The sequence below is a fragment of the Anolis carolinensis genome, chromosome 4 (genome assembly GCF_035594765.1).
Source record: "Anolis carolinensis isolate JA03-04 chromosome 4, rAnoCar3.1.pri, whole genome shotgun sequence".
Classification (NCBI taxonomy): domain Eukaryota; kingdom Metazoa; phylum Chordata; class Lepidosauria; order Squamata; family Dactyloidae; genus Anolis; species Anolis carolinensis.
Window position 1 is genome coordinate 49,035,308 of NC_085844.1, and position 18,335 is coordinate 49,053,642.

The following is an 18,335-nucleotide window of genomic DNA, read 5'->3' on the forward strand; positions in this document are numbered from 1 at the left end:
TCTATTTTTCAAATGATGACTTCTTTTAAAAATAACTACCCTATTTGACTTCTTACAGCAACAACAAAAAATTCAAATACCTTATGGCTGAATAGGAATGAATGGTATGACTGTACTTTTGTTATGGATCTTACATCATGCAATGATTAAATTATAGATTCCACAAGCCATTGAAAGTTACATGAGCCTATACTATATGTTAATTTATATTAAGTGCTCCTGTTAACCAAACATTACCAATAAAATGAGGCATAAGTACGTGGCAGAACTACAACTATCAACATCATCAGAAAATATATGGTCATTTCAGAAAACGACTTAACTCTTATTTCCAAAGCATCATTCTTGAAAATAGAGCAGTCTTACTTTTCATGGTCTTACCTTTGTTGCAGCATCAAAGCATACAAAGCCCATGCCAAAATCTATGGTAAGCCCCATAAGATGGCTCTCCAGAACACAGGCATATGTCTTGCACTGAAAAGAAAGGTTGAAAATGTTAGATTGTTTGATTAGGGGAACGTTTAGTAAGTCTTTCTGTTCAACATATTACTGGCAAAGAGGAAGATATAGGAAAAGAGGAAGACCACACTATTGGTGGATATATTTGCTCAAGGAATAAAAAATCTTGAGTTTGCATGCTCTGAACATTGTGGTTGATGACTGGGACTTACAGATTTCTCTCATTCAGGGGATAGCCATAAGTCAAATTTGGCTTGATAATAACAACAATAAAGGTTTAACAAAGAAGTGCAACAAAAGGAACAAAATGTGTGATAAATCCAACCTATTGTGGATAATGTATTATAGATGGACAGCTGAAATATGTCTATAGGGAATTATGATGACAATTACGTTAAACGTGTACAGTGAATGAATTTGCTTGTGGAACTTTATACTTGAAGGACTGGGGTTGCGGAAGATACTGACTATACTGTTAAAACCCCCAAAGGATGCCAATCCTACTCCTTATTTAAGCTCTGAACATTATCATTCTAGAAGGCTTAAAATACATTACTGAATCAAAGCCATCTATGGAATGTAATTAAATATCACTTCAAGTATTATACATTAGTATAACATGTATTGATTACCCTAACTTACTAAAACCGGGAAAATGTCATTAAAACTACCATTGCATTTGGCTTAGTTTCTATAGATTCAGACCAGACCAAATCACATATAAAGTAATCCACTGAAATCAATGTGACTGTAAGTTTTATTAATATTTGTGGGGCTACTGTGAGTCTGCTTCAGACCCATATGACTGAGTACAGGAGGACACATGCCCATTTTTGATGATGAGAGAATTCCTAATGTTCAAAGAATGTTTCTATTACATTTTTATCTTAAATAAGTTGGTGGATTAATTACATTTAGTACTTGGCATATATGCCATCTTGTTTAAATAATGTTTTATGAATGCTATGCTTTCCATTCATATTCTGTTTGAAATATATTTTACTGAAATATTCATAACACATTAAAGAGGAGGACAGCTGATCACATAACTTGGGAAATGGATGAGATCAGACTACTGATTCTGAGCTTCATACTACATATAGGTTACAGATACCTACATATAGGTAACTGATGCCAGTAGGGAGCATTGCTTTGTTAGCAGTTTATTCTCTGGCAGAGGATATTCCATTGTGTAGTAGTGATAATAGCAAAGTAAGTATAATGGTGATATAGCAAAGAAACAGTTATTTGGTACTTCTGTTAAATCATTACTTCTGTTAAATCATCCATCACAGCTGTTTCGTGCTTTCAAGGAGCTATTATATTCTGGATCCCAAGTTATTGAAGAGGAATCTGCAAAATATACCATAATGGAGCAAATCACTCAAATTCATTTGGACATGGATTCCAAGTTGAAGATAGATCCTTTCATGGCAACAGGCAAATGCAAATGTCTGTTTTTGTTGAACGGGTATCAGTTTTGTTATACATGATGTGATGGACAACTTCCTTGGAGAAATAAGACTTATCTCTTAGACCGATATCCATCCTGTCTAATTATTACTGTCAAAAGGAGGGCTGACTAGAAGGTTATAAATACTTCTTTGAGGGAGGGTTGTGTTACAACTCAACTGAAAGAAGCAATTGTTGATGAGATCTTACTAGAACAGGCATGGGGAGTTGCATTGTGGGCCTGGCTGGTCAGCCTGGGTTCAGCCTGGGTTAGGAGGGGGCAGGCCAGGGGCCAGGTCATCCTCAGGTTGTCCTCCCAGCATAAGGACAGAACGGTTTGCCGGGAGAAAGGCGGGACATGCGGCAACTGCCTCAGTCCTCCTCCCCATCCTTCTCTGATCCATAGCATTATGCCCGGAGGAGGGCAAGACAGGCAGGGGCTGAGAGTGTTCCAGAGGGCTCTCAGCTGCTGTGTGTCTTCCTCCTTTGTCTTTTTGGCATAAGGAAGCAGCGGGCCACCATTTCCTCATGCCAAGAGGACAGGGAAAATGAGGAAACCCTGAGGTAAGCGCCCAGGGGGCTGCATCCGCCCTCCTGGGCCTTAGTTTGCCCACACCTGTACTAAAACCTAACCACCCTAGATAATTATTGTCTATTTTCTAAATTCACTTTTCTCAGTAACATCTTAGGATTCATTGGATGGAACTAATTACTTTAGGCAGTTTGAAACCTGTCTAAAAGGATTGGATTGCCATGCCTGGGGCTGGTTTGAGGTCAGGAAGGAGATTACATTTACAACAGAAGCTGGCCAAACTGCTTTGCATGTCCCCCATTCCCATAGAAATGTGCATCAGTGTACCAGAGCCACGTGGGATAGGGGAAAAAAGGGATAGTGACAGCATCAGAGGTCCTGGGATTCAATTAGTGCTCTGCTGTCCAGCTAGGCCCTTGGGGAAATTTTCAACAGACTGTTCAAGATTCTTTATTGTGGTTCAGCAGGGCAAGTGCCCACAATGCGTCCCAAATTTTGAGGAGCTGATTTCACCCTGGATCTGTGATGCACTGGCATTTACAGCAGTGCATTTTTTAAAAATCAGAAATCAGAGTTTTCTGGGAGTTTTTATTAAAGCACTGTATCACCCTTAATGAATGTTGCAGAATGAATTGGCAGTGTGTGTTTTAAGTCTGCTCATAACTGCATTATATGTTCAGTGTAGAAGGGTGCTAGGATCCATTCCAATCTGGACTCAGTCCTTTTTATGCGACAGAAACAGCATTGGTGGTGATTCAACATCAGGAACTGTATTGCTGTTAGCTGTACAGAATCTCTAAAAACATTCAATGCTACTGATCATAGTATTATTCTCAGCAGTTTGGCTGCTATAAGACTTGAGAGGATCATTTGCTTTCCTTTTAGCTGATCATTTCAAGAAATGGTATTTAGGATACTGTTGTTCTGCCTCCTGACTGTTGGCCTACAATGACAAAAACAACAACAACATTGTTCTCTATGCTTTTTAACTTGAACATGAGATGGATGTGGGAAAATATCCAGTTTGGGGACCAGATGTTATTGGCATACTGATGATAAGTGGGTCTATATCTCATTTTGCAATAAGAATTTTCTCCTATTTAAAACTTCTAATGTTCCCTATCAGTCATTAAATATGGTTCAATTTATTGTATGTCACTGAAACTGTCCAGGATTGGGTTTTCTCAAACTCATAATCCCCATTGGACTTTGGTGGAAAAACCCTTTACTTAATGCTGTTGTTTGATTCTAAGCCTTTATCTTTGTTATCTCTGGTAGAGAAGATTTGTAGCATTATCTTCAAAGAGCTGAACTCTATGATCATTTATAATTAATAAAATATTTTATTTTATTTATTCATTCATTTTAAAAATATGCATTTGATATGTACCCATTAATGTTATTTCATTTCTTGGAAATAGGTGGTGAAGTTTAGGTATAAACATTGGATGGAATTGTTCATTGTTCATTATAAAAGAAGAAATAAAATTAGGATGGTTTGGTACTGTTGTATAAAAGTACATGTGTTGGGAAATTTCTTGATATCAACTTTTCCACACATTACCAACAAGCAGCAGACCTTCTAGTCACAGATTTCTGAGAAATGTTTGACATTCTACAGATATTCTCTATTTTTAGTTTTCCCCTTTTCTGAAAGAGTGACATTTTGATTTGTGCTGAAATAATAAAATGGGGCAACACTGAAATTCAGTTTTATTATTCAGCCAAGCTGCCTGTTTGAATGTGCTTCTGGATCACAATGGTAAATTAATTCTGTTCACTGTATATATTGGGCATTTTCCGCTCAAATTATAATTGCCAAAACATGAAGCACAGAAGTACATCAAAGGACCAACCCACTCTCCAGGGTAGTGTTACTTTTTAAGATAAGAGAGTGATCTCTTGAAATCTTTGCAAGATTACCAAAAACCTTGGTCAAAATGTGACAAGAGCAAAATCTTGCATAATTTTCTTATGAAATCATGAACTGGTGAACAAATACAAATGCAATGCCCAATGAAGTTGTTTTCAGCCTTTAAAACAGGGATCCCCAAACTAAGGCCTGTGGGCTAGATGCCCACAGACTGAATGCACAATGTCATTTATCTGGCCCCCACCCTAAATTTTAGACTTAGTCTGAAACAACTGGAAGGCACACAAAAACAACCATCCTAATTAACTTGACTATATCATCAGCCAAAAACAGGTCCACGTTCCCCATTGAAATACTAGCAAGTTTAGGTTGGTTAAAATTGTTTATTTTAAAGATTGCAGGGTTTTTCATTTTTTGCACTACAAATAAGTTATTACAGTGTGCATAGAGATTTACAAGTTACAGATTATACCCTAACTCCTAAAACCTTCCTAATTCTCCTTCCTATCAAAACATGTGAAGCTCACAAGTAGTAAGTATTGTTGGAAAACACTGCTTTCGGCTTTAGTAGTTTACTGCTAAAAATCCCTGAAGAAAGACACAATAATCTTGTGGTCATAGTTTTCAATATTCTGCATTTGGTGCCTCCACTGGACACCAAATGATTTATTAATCATTTGATTAATAAACAGCAACAGTATAAAGAATAGGTTTGATTAAATACATAGCCTTAGCCTTAGAAATTAATTGAAGATAGTCTTCTTAGTGTTAGAAGGGATCTGCCATGGGAAAACACACAGGAAGAGACCCACAGGGCAATAAATGTCACAAACACTAACAAATGGCAGTTGAAAGGGAGAAGAAAACAATAAAACTGCCCATCCCTTATGTAGTTTGATTTTGATCAATTGGGCCACATTGAGGCTCAGATGGTATATTGATATATTGAATAGTTGTGACCGGAATATTTGTTTTTCTGAAAGGTTTTGATAAGCATCTGATCAGAAATACAATATGCAGGATGAAGGGAGGAAAAGACAAGATGAAAGACAGAGAGGGCATGGGAACGGAAGAATTTGGGAGGTGTGAAATGTACTTGGAAATCAAACCAAATTGCATCTCAGGGTAGCACTTGCTTCTTTTTCACGCTGCCCACTGCCCACGGTTGTTTGTTTTGTAAAATAAAAGTCTGTGTTCATCTCCTTGCCTCAGAATCTATTTTTGGGAAACACAGGCTTTTGAGGTTAAAAGAGGTCTTCCCTCTTTACTAGGTCCTGATTAAGTTGGCTTTTGTTTAAGTGTACATTATTTAATTATGTTGTAAATCATTCAGCACTGATTTTACTCTCGTTAAATTATGGATTTGTCTATGTTTTACATTCTTTAAATTATTGTGTTGCCTCTGTCCCACTCCAAGATTTCTTCATACAGTATAAGATATAAGTAATTTGATAGAGAATGTCAAATATTGATTTAATCATAACAGCCATCTGTACTTATTCAAGAACAAATGTTTGGGGCTTCATAATTCATCAAAACATTGTTAGCTATTAGGCTCAACAAATACATCTGACTAAATAAAAATTTCCTCTCTGACAGCTATAATAATATTCTTTCTCTCTTTTTCTGGGTTATTTCATACACTATTTTCATGGCTGGACTATAGTTTACTTCGCCTCCCTCTTCTAGAGTTGGAATGAATACAGAGAGATAGTAGCAATTTTCCTTTCTTTGAAAGACAAATGCCAAACTCATTTAAATCATAGCATCATAGAATTATAGAATTGGAAGAGACCATCCAGTCCAATCTTCTGTCATGCAGACTCCACAATCAAAGTACTCCCAACAGATGACGTTCCAGCTTCTGTTTAAAGCAGGAGACTTCGCCATATTCTGTGGCAGTATATTCCACTGCCCCAAATCTGTTACAATCAGAAAGTTCTGCCTAATGTTCTGGTGGAATCTCTTTGTCTGCAATTTGAATCCATTTCTCTTTCTTCTAGTCTCTGGAGCAGCAGAAAATGAACTTGCTCTGTCTTCAATTTGACATTCTTTCAAATGTTTAAACATGGATAACATGTTACTTAACCTTCTCTTCTCCAAGCTAAATATATCCAGCTCCCTAAGCCACTCCTCATAGGGCATGGATGCATCTGATGAAGTCAATTGAAGCCTACAGAAAGTTATGCTATCAACTCCTTTATCTCAATCCCATAGGTTCTATAAGATCTTGTTGGCATACTAATTCAGACTAGCAGGGCACCCCCCCCCCCCATTTTCTTGGTAAGACTCCAAGAGAAAGGGTAATTCAACAGAAATAAAAGGCACACTTTGCTGACAATGATTAGGAATATATACCAATGTGCAAACCTTCAAGTAAACAATAACTATGGGGAAAATTAAATTATTTAAATAAAGTTACTAAGATAAACGAATCCATAAATGTCAGTGGGATATGACAGTCATCCATATTCGTGGCCTAAGTAATTTACAAAACTCACTATCTTAATGTATGGATTCTTATGGGATTTTTAACAGTATTAATTCTTGATATTATTAACTCATGCAAAAAAAAAAGCAATTGCTTCCATTTCCATACCTTGATGCTGTAAATAGCTAAGATGCAGTAACCATTTGGGAGGAATGCAAATTAATAAATGTGTTTAACTTTACAGCACCTTTTAAACCAGATTTTAGGAAGCCCATCATTACGCTTTACATCTTCAGACATCTCTGAAGTCCCTAGTGAAATAACTGCTCTGGCACACTTTTTCAGAGAAGCAATGTCAGTTGCTTTAACACATGTGGAAGCTGATTATGGTGATGAATCCTGAGAAGGTGGGAAAGGTTTCTTGTAAACCTACTGACAATCTACCTCAATACTCTAATTTAGCAGTTCAATACCTTTACAAGGACAAAATTTGTTCCATCAATCATTCTTCCTAAGGGTAATTCTCCTGCTTTCTTCAACTACAAAGCTATCACTGCTAGATATAACTCCTAGCAGGAAACAGCAAAAAGTTAAAGATTTTAAAGGGCTCTGGGTTGTTGTCGCAAACCGATTAAGAGAGATTAATGTGTCCCATAGGTTAAAGTAGTAAATGGTAAATTTCTAGCCTCTTGCTCTCTTGCTCCTAATCAGAATTTTTAATTCACTTATAGTTTCTTTTCTCACCTTAATTAATCCCTTTAGTTGTGCAATTGAAGATAATAAAATGAAGACTGATGCCAAGGGAGTACTTGGTGTCAAAGTTCTTACAGCTTTTGCTATAAACCTTAAAAATGTACTTCTTTTAATAAAAAGATCAAATTGTTTGCTTTTGATTATTGATTTTGCACACTGAAAGCTGGAATGTATTTTCCTGAAAAGAAGATTTTCCCATATAACAGGCAACTCAATATTTAATATTACATTTCCACTGTATTCCAAACTCATGGAATCCTAAAATTAGGACTGTGAATAATTCAGTTTTACTGGTTCTGGAGCAAAGCCTGAAGCACAACATTTCTGAAACCCATGAATGTACATTACTTTGTAGCTTTATAAAAGATGTTAAACTTGTGGATTTCACCCCAAGTTTCACAAGAAAGATGGTGAATTCTGATGATGTATTTTTCAAAGTTGCAATGCTGTAAATCCTACCAATTTTCATGAATCTTCCTGCCTTCTGATCCCATTGACTCCAGTGTATCTCACTATGAATGAAAGCTATACTCAGATTTGGCTATAGAGTTCGGCCACAGATGTCACACTTATTTTCATTGAGGGCCACATCAGCCTTATGGTAGCTTCAAAAGGCCACTGAATCTATGGATGGAAAATCCATGGATACAGAGGACCAACAATATGTGTGTGTGTGTATGTATGTATGTGTGTGTGTATATATATATCTATATATATATAAGAGTGCTGGCATCAGGGCAGCAGACAAAACAACAAAACTACAGGCCCCCCAACCTCGAAATTTGACAACACAACCCATCATTCATGGCTCTAGGTTGATACAACAAAAAGAAAAGAAAAATAAAGTCCTGATTACAGGGAGAGGAATAATAGTTTTTATCCAATTGCTGCCAGTTTGAAGGCTAAGCTCCGCCCACTTGGTCTCCTAGCAACCTACTCAGCCCAGGGGACAGGCACAGTTAGGCTTCACTTAGGCCTCTTCCACAGATTATCAGATTTTAACTGGATTATATGGCAGTGTAGACTCAAGGCCCTTCCACATCTATATAACCCATTTAGAATCTTATATTATCTGCTTTGAACTGGATTATCTTGACTCCACACTGCCATATAATCCACTTCAGTGTGCATACTAAACATAAAGACAACCATACAACAGACATTCAATACCACCACTACCGCAACAATTTCTCACCAACACCACCAGACAATGCCACAGCAATGCTTGGCCGGGCACAGCTAGTGTGTGTGTATATATATATATATATACACACACACACACACACACACACACACATATATATATATATACATACTAGCTGTGCCCGGCCACGCGTTGCTGTGGCAAAGTGGTGGTGGTATTGGTTAAAAATGGTTGTGGAATGTTTATTTGATGTTATTTGTATTTTTTAATTAATGTTATTGTAACTTATGTTTTTTATTTATTATATTTTATTATTTTGTTGTATTATTTTTACTTCTTTTGTGTTATTATAGTATTTGATTGTATTAATTTTTAGTGTTTTTAATTATTTTTAGTGTTTTTATTATTTTTATTGTATTATTTGTATTCATTTTATTTTTATTGTTTTGTTATTATTTGTGTTTTTATTATTTTATTTTATTATTTGTATGTACAGTAGAGTCTCACTTATCCAACGTTCTGGATTATCCAACGCATTTTTGGAGTCAATGTTTTCAATACATCGTGATATTTAGGTGCTAAATTAGTAAATACAGTAATTACTACATAGCATTACTGCGTATTGAACTACTTTTTCTGTCAAATTTGTTGTTTAACATGATGTTTTGGTGCTCAATTTGTAAAATCATAACCTAATTTTATGTTTAATAGGCTTTTCCTTAATCCCTTCTTATTATCCAACATATTCGCTTATCCAACATTCTGCCGGCCCGTTTATGTTGGATAAGTGAGACTCTACTATATTACATTTTATTATTTGATTATATTATTTTTATTTATGTTTTTTTAATTGTATTATTTTATTTTGGTTTTTTTGTATTTATTTTATTATTTTTATTAGAAAGAATATGACAGTACAGTGGTATAGTAGAATATAGTACGTAATATGTAATGTTGATATTGTGTGATGCTAATAATATAATTTATTGGATGTATATATTATTTATAAGCCTTTGTGAGTCTCCGTCGGGGTGAGAAGGGCAGGATGTAAATTTAGTAAATTAATATATAAATGTATGTCATGCATTTGCATAGTGTGTATAGTTACTGAAATGTTTTGTGGATGGGCCCAGATGGAGGCGTGACATTCCAACATGTTTCCTTCAACAGAGAAAAATATGAAATACTGATATTCATGGATTTTGGGATTTACCTAGATTTGGATAAATATACCCTGTATTTGTATAATAGGGATATTTAATGAGATGTCTTGGAGACAGGGCCAAAGTGTAGATGTGAAATTCTGTGTATGTTTCTTTAGATACACAGAAATGTGAGATATGGATAGTTACAGTTTAAATTGATAATAATAATACTCCTATATGTGACATTATCCACAGATTATTATTATTATTATTATTATTATTATTATTATTATTATTATTATTATTTAACTGTCACTTCTCAGGATGTGTAGTTGTAATTGATGATGATTATTATTATTCTTATTCTTATTATTATTGCCAATTGAGAGACCATGAAGCCCAGTCATAGAGAAAAGGAGTCTGACTTTGTTTTTCCCGTCCTTTTTCCCTTGGTGCCTGGCCAATGGTCTCTTCAACCTGTACTGTGGACTTCATCTCCCAGAATTCTTGGCCTTTGAACCATCCAGTGAGGGTTTCTGGGAGTTGGAGTCCCGAACGCCTGACGCCTCTTCCGTGCATTAGCATTGCTGGAAACCACTTGGGTCTTCAACTCCCAGAATTCCTAGCCTTTGAATAAGCTTGCAAGCGCTTCAGGGAGTTGGAGTCCGGAATGTTTTTCTGAGTGAGGTAGGAGCGCAGGGAGAGAGGGTTGTTGTCCTCCGTCGCCGTCCTGATGCCTTGGGCTTCCGAGGGGCCACCCTTTGCGGGAGGGAAAGGTGGAGGAAGGGTTTGGCTGGGCCTGTTGCCTGAGAAGGGAGGTGAGGCCTAGCTCGGTGCCCAAGCACCGGCCTCAAGTAGGATGCCGTCCCGGGAAAGACACGCCCTCCTGGGAAGGGCCGAGCAGGTAGCGGGGGAAGGTGGGTTGTACATGGATATGGAGATTATAGATTTATTTGTATTGTTTAATGTGGTGTGTGTGCGTGCGTGTGTATGTGTGCGCTTGTGCGGTCTCATTGGCTGTCGGGGAAGGCCGGAAACTGAGGCGCGGAGGTGCAGCAGCCACCTGCAGCCTCTGCGGCTTTTCTGGCCGCCGGGGAAGGCGCCAAAGTGTATGGGTTCGTGAGGGGCACCCGGAGGCCCATAGAGAGTAGCCGCGGCCTCGTTGGATGCAGCAGAGGCCCGAAGCCTACTGGGTGCACCGAGAAGGCGGGAAGATGAAGCAACAGGCTGAAGGGCGCAAGGGCGGTGGAGGTCATGAGAGATGGTGAGAGAGGGGTTGACGTTTGTGTGTGTGTGTGCGCGCGCGGAAAGGGTTGGGAGGATTGTGGCGCATGCGTACATCGACTGTTGTGGTTGTTGGTGCTGTGATTGTGTTTTTAATATAATTGTGTTGTATCTTACTTGAGGCGGGGATGATTGATTGTGTTGCCAATTTTTGAGTTTGGGGTTTTTTGGGTTTTGTTGTTTTGTGCGTCGCCGTGACGCCAAAAGCCTTTTATATATAGAGATATATATAGTCAGTACACTTTAGTTTTTAATCCAGTTTGGATCCCACAGATGTCATTGAATGATAACTAGTGCAACTTTGATTATCCACCATGCTAACTGGAGACAATGGGAGTTGCAACCCAACAGCATTTGCTGCTCTGAGGTTGGGGAAAGTTTAAAGGCTATTTTAAAAACAGATATCATACCCACAAGCCTTGTATCAAATTCAAGCCTCACTATCCTAAATAAACAGAACAGATGTTATTGTATCAAAATTGCCATCAACTCTAATGATGTCTAATGATGAAAAATACATGAATTTTAGTCCAGCATTTGAAGAGCCATGTAAATAAAAAGGCATGGTGGGCCGAATTCAGCCTGCACATCTTGAGTTTGTCATGTCAGTTAGGCTGTAGGGTTTCTATTTTATTAATTGGATGTCCATTCCTATAACTTGTTCATATCATTATTAGATCACCAAGTGTGATTCCCAGCTACAACCAGACAAATCATCATCTCCTTTTGCCTAGCCATTATCATCACCACTACTACAATTGCAAATGTGTGTAGAGGGAAGGTAATCATGGAAATTGAATGGCAATTATGGAAGGTAATCACTTCAAAGATAATCATACAATAGTATATTTTATTCGGCAGATGGAATGACAGGATGATTATATATACATGGGAACCTACCCCCCCCCCCCGACATGCCTGGATTTCCTTGATTTACTCAGCTGGCAGCAAATTGGCTTTTGTGAGGACAGTGGGAACCATACTCTACTCCACCCAACAACTAAAGACAATAGATTTTATCAGTTTTTTAACATCTGTGAAAGAATCCACTCTCAGGGCCCTTCCACACAGCCATATAACCCAGAATATCGAGGCAGATAATACACAATATTTGCTTTGAACTGAATTTTCTGAATCCACATTGCCATATAATCCAGTTCAATGTGGATTTTATAACGCTGTGTGGAAGGGGCCTCAGATATGAGGTCGGGTTTCTTCAGTAGGTTAATGAGATAATTCAAGGAGGGAGATTCATCAGAAAAATGAAAAGAGTGCTCAGAAACATTCTCACTCTGGCCCCTTCCATACAGCTGAATAAAATCCAAAGTTATCTGCTTTGAACTGGAATATATGGCAGCGTGGAGTCAGATAAGCCAGTTCAAAGCAGATATTGTGGGATTTTCTGCCTTGATATTCTGGGTTATATGGCTATGTGGAAGGGCCTTCTGTGACAATGCCTGAAATAATGCAGCAAAATTGAACAACCTATTTAAAGACCAGAATTCAACACTACTGTTTGCCTAATTCAGTTTGCTTCAGCTATGAAGAGAATATCAAAGAATTAACATTTTTCATCAGTATTTTCAAGGCAGGGCATGCAAAACCAAAGTAGAACAGAGAGCCTTGCTTTTTGTTTTTGCTTTTAAATGATGTTTCTGACTGTAAAGACCATTTGTATATCCCTAACAATTTGTTACAAATGCTGCTGTTACTATTGCTGTTGTGTCTCTGCAAGTCATTTCTGATTCGTGGTGATTCTAAAGCAAACTTAACATGGGGTTTTCTTGGCAAGATTTGCCATTGCCTTCCTCTGATGCTGAGAGAGCTTGACTTGCCCAAGGTCAAACTGGTCTCCAGAGTCCTAATCCAAGTCTCAAAAAATTACATGACGTCAAGTATCACTAACCTGGATTTTTCATGCAGAAAAAGAAATTCCCACTAAAGTACTACTACTACCACCACCACCACCACCATTATTATTATTATCTACCAAGGAATAGCATTACAATATAACAGTCAGTATCACTGATTTTTTTTTACCTGTATTCGTTCCACTTCCAAAAAAGTTGCTGAATGGAAGGCCTTTTCCCATAGTATGAGGTCACTTTCTAATTCCACAGAAAAGTAGAGATCCTCTCCCATTTCCGACTGGACGCCAAAACCATGTTTTCGCCGATCCAAGAGGTCACTGTCCTGATGAAAACCTGGAGTTATATAATCTTGCATACATCAATTAATATTTCTTATAGCACAGTCCCACATGTTAGATGCAGAACAATATACCTTTGCAAACAAAAGCACCACAACAATATCATGCTCTGCATTAACCTTGGATGGTATTCTTTTGGTTCTAGATCCGTTATTGCATAGTGAGTCAACACATAGGTATCAGAACAGAAAGGAAAATATGATTTTGTTTTTCTACTTCTCAGAATTTTGGAAAACTACTCTCCAAATGTTATCAATTGATGTATCTAACAATGTATTTCTTTACAGAAATCTGCACTAAACTGCACTTTTAGAGGAAACTAGTGAAGGAAGTGAACAACAATGATAAAAGAATTCTGTAAGAAAAAAAACCAGTTCACAATAGAACAATAAAGTTGTGAAATGATAAAACCGCCCCAATTCATTTTGTATGAACTTTTCAGCCTAAACTTCGCATGACTGCTACATTTTACAAAAGAACCTTGGTCCATGTTGAGGTGGCTTATGAACAAAGTTTATTCGTGATACTGTAAACAAATTGAGTAATAAATCTCAACCTTGTTTTAAGGGGACTAAATTTTAGTCTAAAAGGTCATAGACTTGTCATTGCCTCCCAACCCCAAATCCATCTTGTATTTTCCTGTCTCCTTCAAAACATTTATTTCTCTCATCTTTTAACTTTTATCCTTCAAGTTAGCCTGGAGTCCTAGGAAATGCTGTCAGTTAGGCCACTTTTATGAGTAGCTTGGGCAGGAGAACTTTCATTTTATTCCATTAGGGAAATAAATTTTGGTTGAAGGAGGCGGCAAATAGCTCACAACAAAAAAAAAAGAAAAGGTCAGAAGGCAAAAACAGACACTGTTAAGTCATTATTCTTAGTTTTACACATTCTCCTTGCCCCAGTATCCATACTATGCATCATAAAAATAAATCAAGAAGCTTAAACTATTTTAGGCACAAAAATCCAAGATTCAACACCAAAGACATATCTAAGAATGTCACTGTCCTCAAAAGTTCAGTACATACAATTAATACTCCCAGTGTTTGGAATAATCTATATATATAAAAGAGTGATGTCATCAGGGCAGCGGACAAAACAATAAAACTACAGCCCCCCCCAACCTCGAAATTTGACAACACAACCCATTATTCACGGCTCTAGGTTGATACAGCAAAAAGAAAAGAAAAATAAAGTCCCAATTACAGGGAGAGGAATAATAGTTTTTATCCAATTGCTGCCAGTTTGAAGGATAAGTTCCACTCACTTGGTCTCCTAGCAACCTCCTCAGCCCAGGGGACAGGCACAGTTAGGCCTCACTTAGGCCTCTTCCACAGATTATCAGATTTTAACTGGATTATATGGCAGTGTAGACTCAAGGCCCTTCCACACAGCTATATAACCCATTTAGAATCTTATATTATCTGCTTTGAACTGGATTATCTTGACTCCACACTGCCATATAATCCACTTCAGTGTGCATATTAAACATAAAGACAACCATACAACAGACATTCAATACCACCACTACCGCAACAATTTCTCACCAACACCACCAGACAACGCCACAGCAACGCGTGGCCGGGCACAGCTAGTGCTACATAAATCATAAATTATAAAGCATTAGCAAAAGTGTCACACAGAAGGCTGCCCATTATATTAGATTACCTGCCTATGTTCATTTACATTAGTATTTATTAGTATTTATATTTTAATACCAAAGCTCATGTCTGCTTATATGATTCTATAAGTTTCTATAATCAGTGTAATGAAGTATGAGTTTTTTATTCATGTTTGTTGCGTTTAACTATGTGCTTGTGGTTTGGTTGGGTAGGTGTGAGACGGCGGCAGCCATTTAGTGGCTCTCCTCTGAGGCAGTTGCCATGGAGATGTGGGCAGAGCCATCTGCCGAGGGGAGGAGAAGTGAAGAGGTTTTCAAAAGTGAAGCCTCAGTCTGTGCTCTGACGAGGCACAGGGAAGATTGATTCCAGGTTGATGGGATCAAGGAGACTCAATTGTTCATTTTGAGTCGGTTTCAAATAAATTTGGTGACTTATTTAATGTAGTCTGTGTCCTGGAAAGGCACAGAGGTTCTGTGATAGTCTATCACAGGGGTGACTGTGGTTTGAAGTCACTGGATAGTCCAAGTTTCAGACTTTGGGAACCAATCCCAGCTGGACTCACAGAGATCCATTGAAGTAAGAGTTTAGAAAGGAGCAGAGGAAGAAATTTTAACTACTTTAAGTAAAAGAAGTGATACTTTAGAGAGTTTGATTAATCTCATTCTAGTATTGTAACTGTTAATAAGAATAACTCTAAGTGAAACATCTTTTGTAACCACCAAGCTTGTGCCTGAATAAACTTGATATTGTTCTTTTTACATTAAAGCCTCTGTCGTCTATAGACTCCCTCAGCACAATTGCGCTACCATTTTAACACCGAATAAAGTAAAAGGCTTCCTCTGAGCTATTGGGTGGTTGAGCACTTTTATAATCTAAAGGTGTCTCTCCACACAGTGGTGGCTGCATTTCCACTAATCGGTGGCAGTTATCTTTTATTATTTGGGACATCTATTCATTATTAATTGGGTCTTCTACGCTACCCTCTTTCACAAATTGGTGGCAGTGGTGGGATAAAAAGACCCCCCCCTGCCTGAAAGAGCCTTAGACGTTATTAGCCCTTTACAAATTGGTGGCAGCGGTGGGATAAAAAGATTCCCCCTGCCTGAAAGAGCCTTAGACGTTATTAGTCCCTTACAAATTGGTGGCATCGGTGGGATAAAAAGATTCCCCTCTGCCTGAAAGAGCCTTAGACGTTCATAGTCCTTCGCAATCAGCTTTTCAAAATTAATTTTAAAATTGCTCTAATCTCCATTGAAGAAAATTAATCCTCCCCCAATTATGACTTACTTTGAATGAGACTGTGCATTCGGTGCTTGATAGTAACAACCTCCATCACCCAACCGCAAATGGGAGATGATATATAAGAAAATAGAGATATCTTGACTTAAGAGTTTTATTCGTTCTGTGACCTAGCTCTTAACTCAAAATATTCTTATCTCAAAGCAAATTTTCCCATTGAAATGCACTGAAATGCTATTAATCAGTTCTGGCCCCCCTGAACCCCCCCTGAACCCCCCCTTTTGTATTACGTGTTTTTAAATAAGAAAATATATTTCATACATAACAAATAATGTAATAATGCACATTCACATGGAACAATAAAAAAGAAAAATCAACTTTAAAATGGTAGAAGCACAAAGTTGTGGCAAGGAAGCACACACCACAAAGTGAAGAGGCAGAAGTATCATTTTCTTCATACTGTACTCATTCCAGCCACACACACTCTCTCTTGTTCTCTCTCCCCGCCCTCTTCATGAAGCCAAACATACCAGGAATAAAAACCACATAAAATCAACTAAGTCAAAGTTCCTCAAAGTTGACAAGAGCAAAGCGGACAGCAAACTCCCAGAGAGGACAAGAGCATGAAGTATGGAGGTTGCTACCTTGAAACCCTAAAGCCTTGTACTCTGGAGCTAGTGTTCCCTCTTAATGAAAAATGCTCTTATGTCAAAACGAAATCTGCACTGACTAATGGCTCTTAACTCAAATGTTTGGTTGGCTCAAAGGTATGGAGTTGGAACTAAAATAATCTACACATAATCTCCATGATGAGTGAGATTTTTTTTTTATTCTCCAATTGTTGTCATTGTGTGCCTTCAAGAAATTTCTAATCTATGGAGGTTTCTTAGAATTTTCTCGACAATATTTATTCAAAGACGGTTTGGTATTGCCACTTTCTGAAGCAGAGAAAATGTCAGTTGCCCAAGACCACCCTGTGGGGGGTCCATTATCAAGATGGGATTCAAACTTGGTATCTTGGAGTGCTAATACAATAATATACCACTTCATTTGTGTTACATATCCTGCATACATTTGTTTTATTGTAAACTGTCCTAAGATATAAATAAATTATAAATAAATAAATAATAAAAATACAATTAATAAAATGATTACTCGTTCTGTTTTTAGGGTATTCTTTCTTTCTTTGTACATTGGAAGATAAAAAAGGCCTTGACTTTCAAGACAAAAATCATTTAGCCTTAGGACTAAATGCTATCCTCTGATGAGCTAAAGATATAGTGATCCCTCCCTTGAGCTTTCAGAGTTCATCAAATGTTGTCTGAATAATAATAATAATAATAATAATAATAATAATAATAATAATAATAATACGCACAAGCCAGTAAAAGTGGTCCCAGTGGTGATCAGCACACTGGGTGCAGTGCCTAAAGACCTTGCCCTGCACTTAAAAACAATTGGTGCTGACAAAATTACCATCTGTCAGCTGCAAAAGGCCACCCTACTCGGATCTACATGCATTATTCACCGATACATCACATAGTCCTAGACACTTGGGAAGTTTCCGACATGTGATCCAATACAACAGCCAGCATAGTGAGATTGTTTGCTGTGTACTAATTTTGCTGTGTATCTAATAATAATAATAATAATAATAATAATAATAATAATAATAATAATAATAATAATGTATTTCTAACTCACACTTCTCTCCCCAAAGGAACTCAGGGCAGCTAGATTCAAATCTATCTTTACAATTTTATTGACAGAAACCAACTTTAAAAATTTGTCATTTTTAAATTCCTATATTCTTTGCTAGCAGAGTGCAGAATACAGAAAGCTTAGCCTTGAAGGTCCTGTATTGATAGTATACGTTTTTTTTAATTCCACGCAGTTTGTTAAAAACCATAATGTGTGATGCTGGTGGCATTAGAATTCAGCTTACTGATCTTCCTGAGCAGAATATTAAGAAGGTAGAGACCATGTCACCTGAATATGTTTGTTTCGACTCCCTTGTTGAATAGCAATGGGAACAGAGCAGATTGCATAGTAGGCTACTGAAACATTCTTCATATTGACATAGTGCAGCTATCTGAATGCTCCAATCATAATGATTTTGTAATGTTTTATCAAGCGTGATGCCGCTCTTCCCTTTAGCGTGATGCTAGACAAGCTTCAGAAGAGAATTCTTATTG

General features: G+C 37.5%; 1 protein-coding gene across 4 annotated transcripts in view; it reads right to left on the reverse strand.

The window, feature by feature from the left end:
- The window catches only part of sntg1 (syntrophin gamma 1), a 290,079-nt gene that overhangs the window by 21,850 nt on the left and 249,894 nt on the right, over positions 1-18,335 (reverse strand). For all 4 annotated transcript variants that reach the window (XM_008114859.3, XM_008114861.3, XM_062980382.1 and 1 more), the window contains 2 exons: positions 13,114-13,266; positions 382-474 (listed from right to left, as the gene is read on the reverse strand). In XM_008114859.3, the coding sequence (XP_008113066.1) occupies positions 382-474; positions 13,114-13,266 (246 nt within the window). The remainder of the gene's footprint in view (positions 1-381; positions 475-13,113; positions 13,267-18,335) is intronic.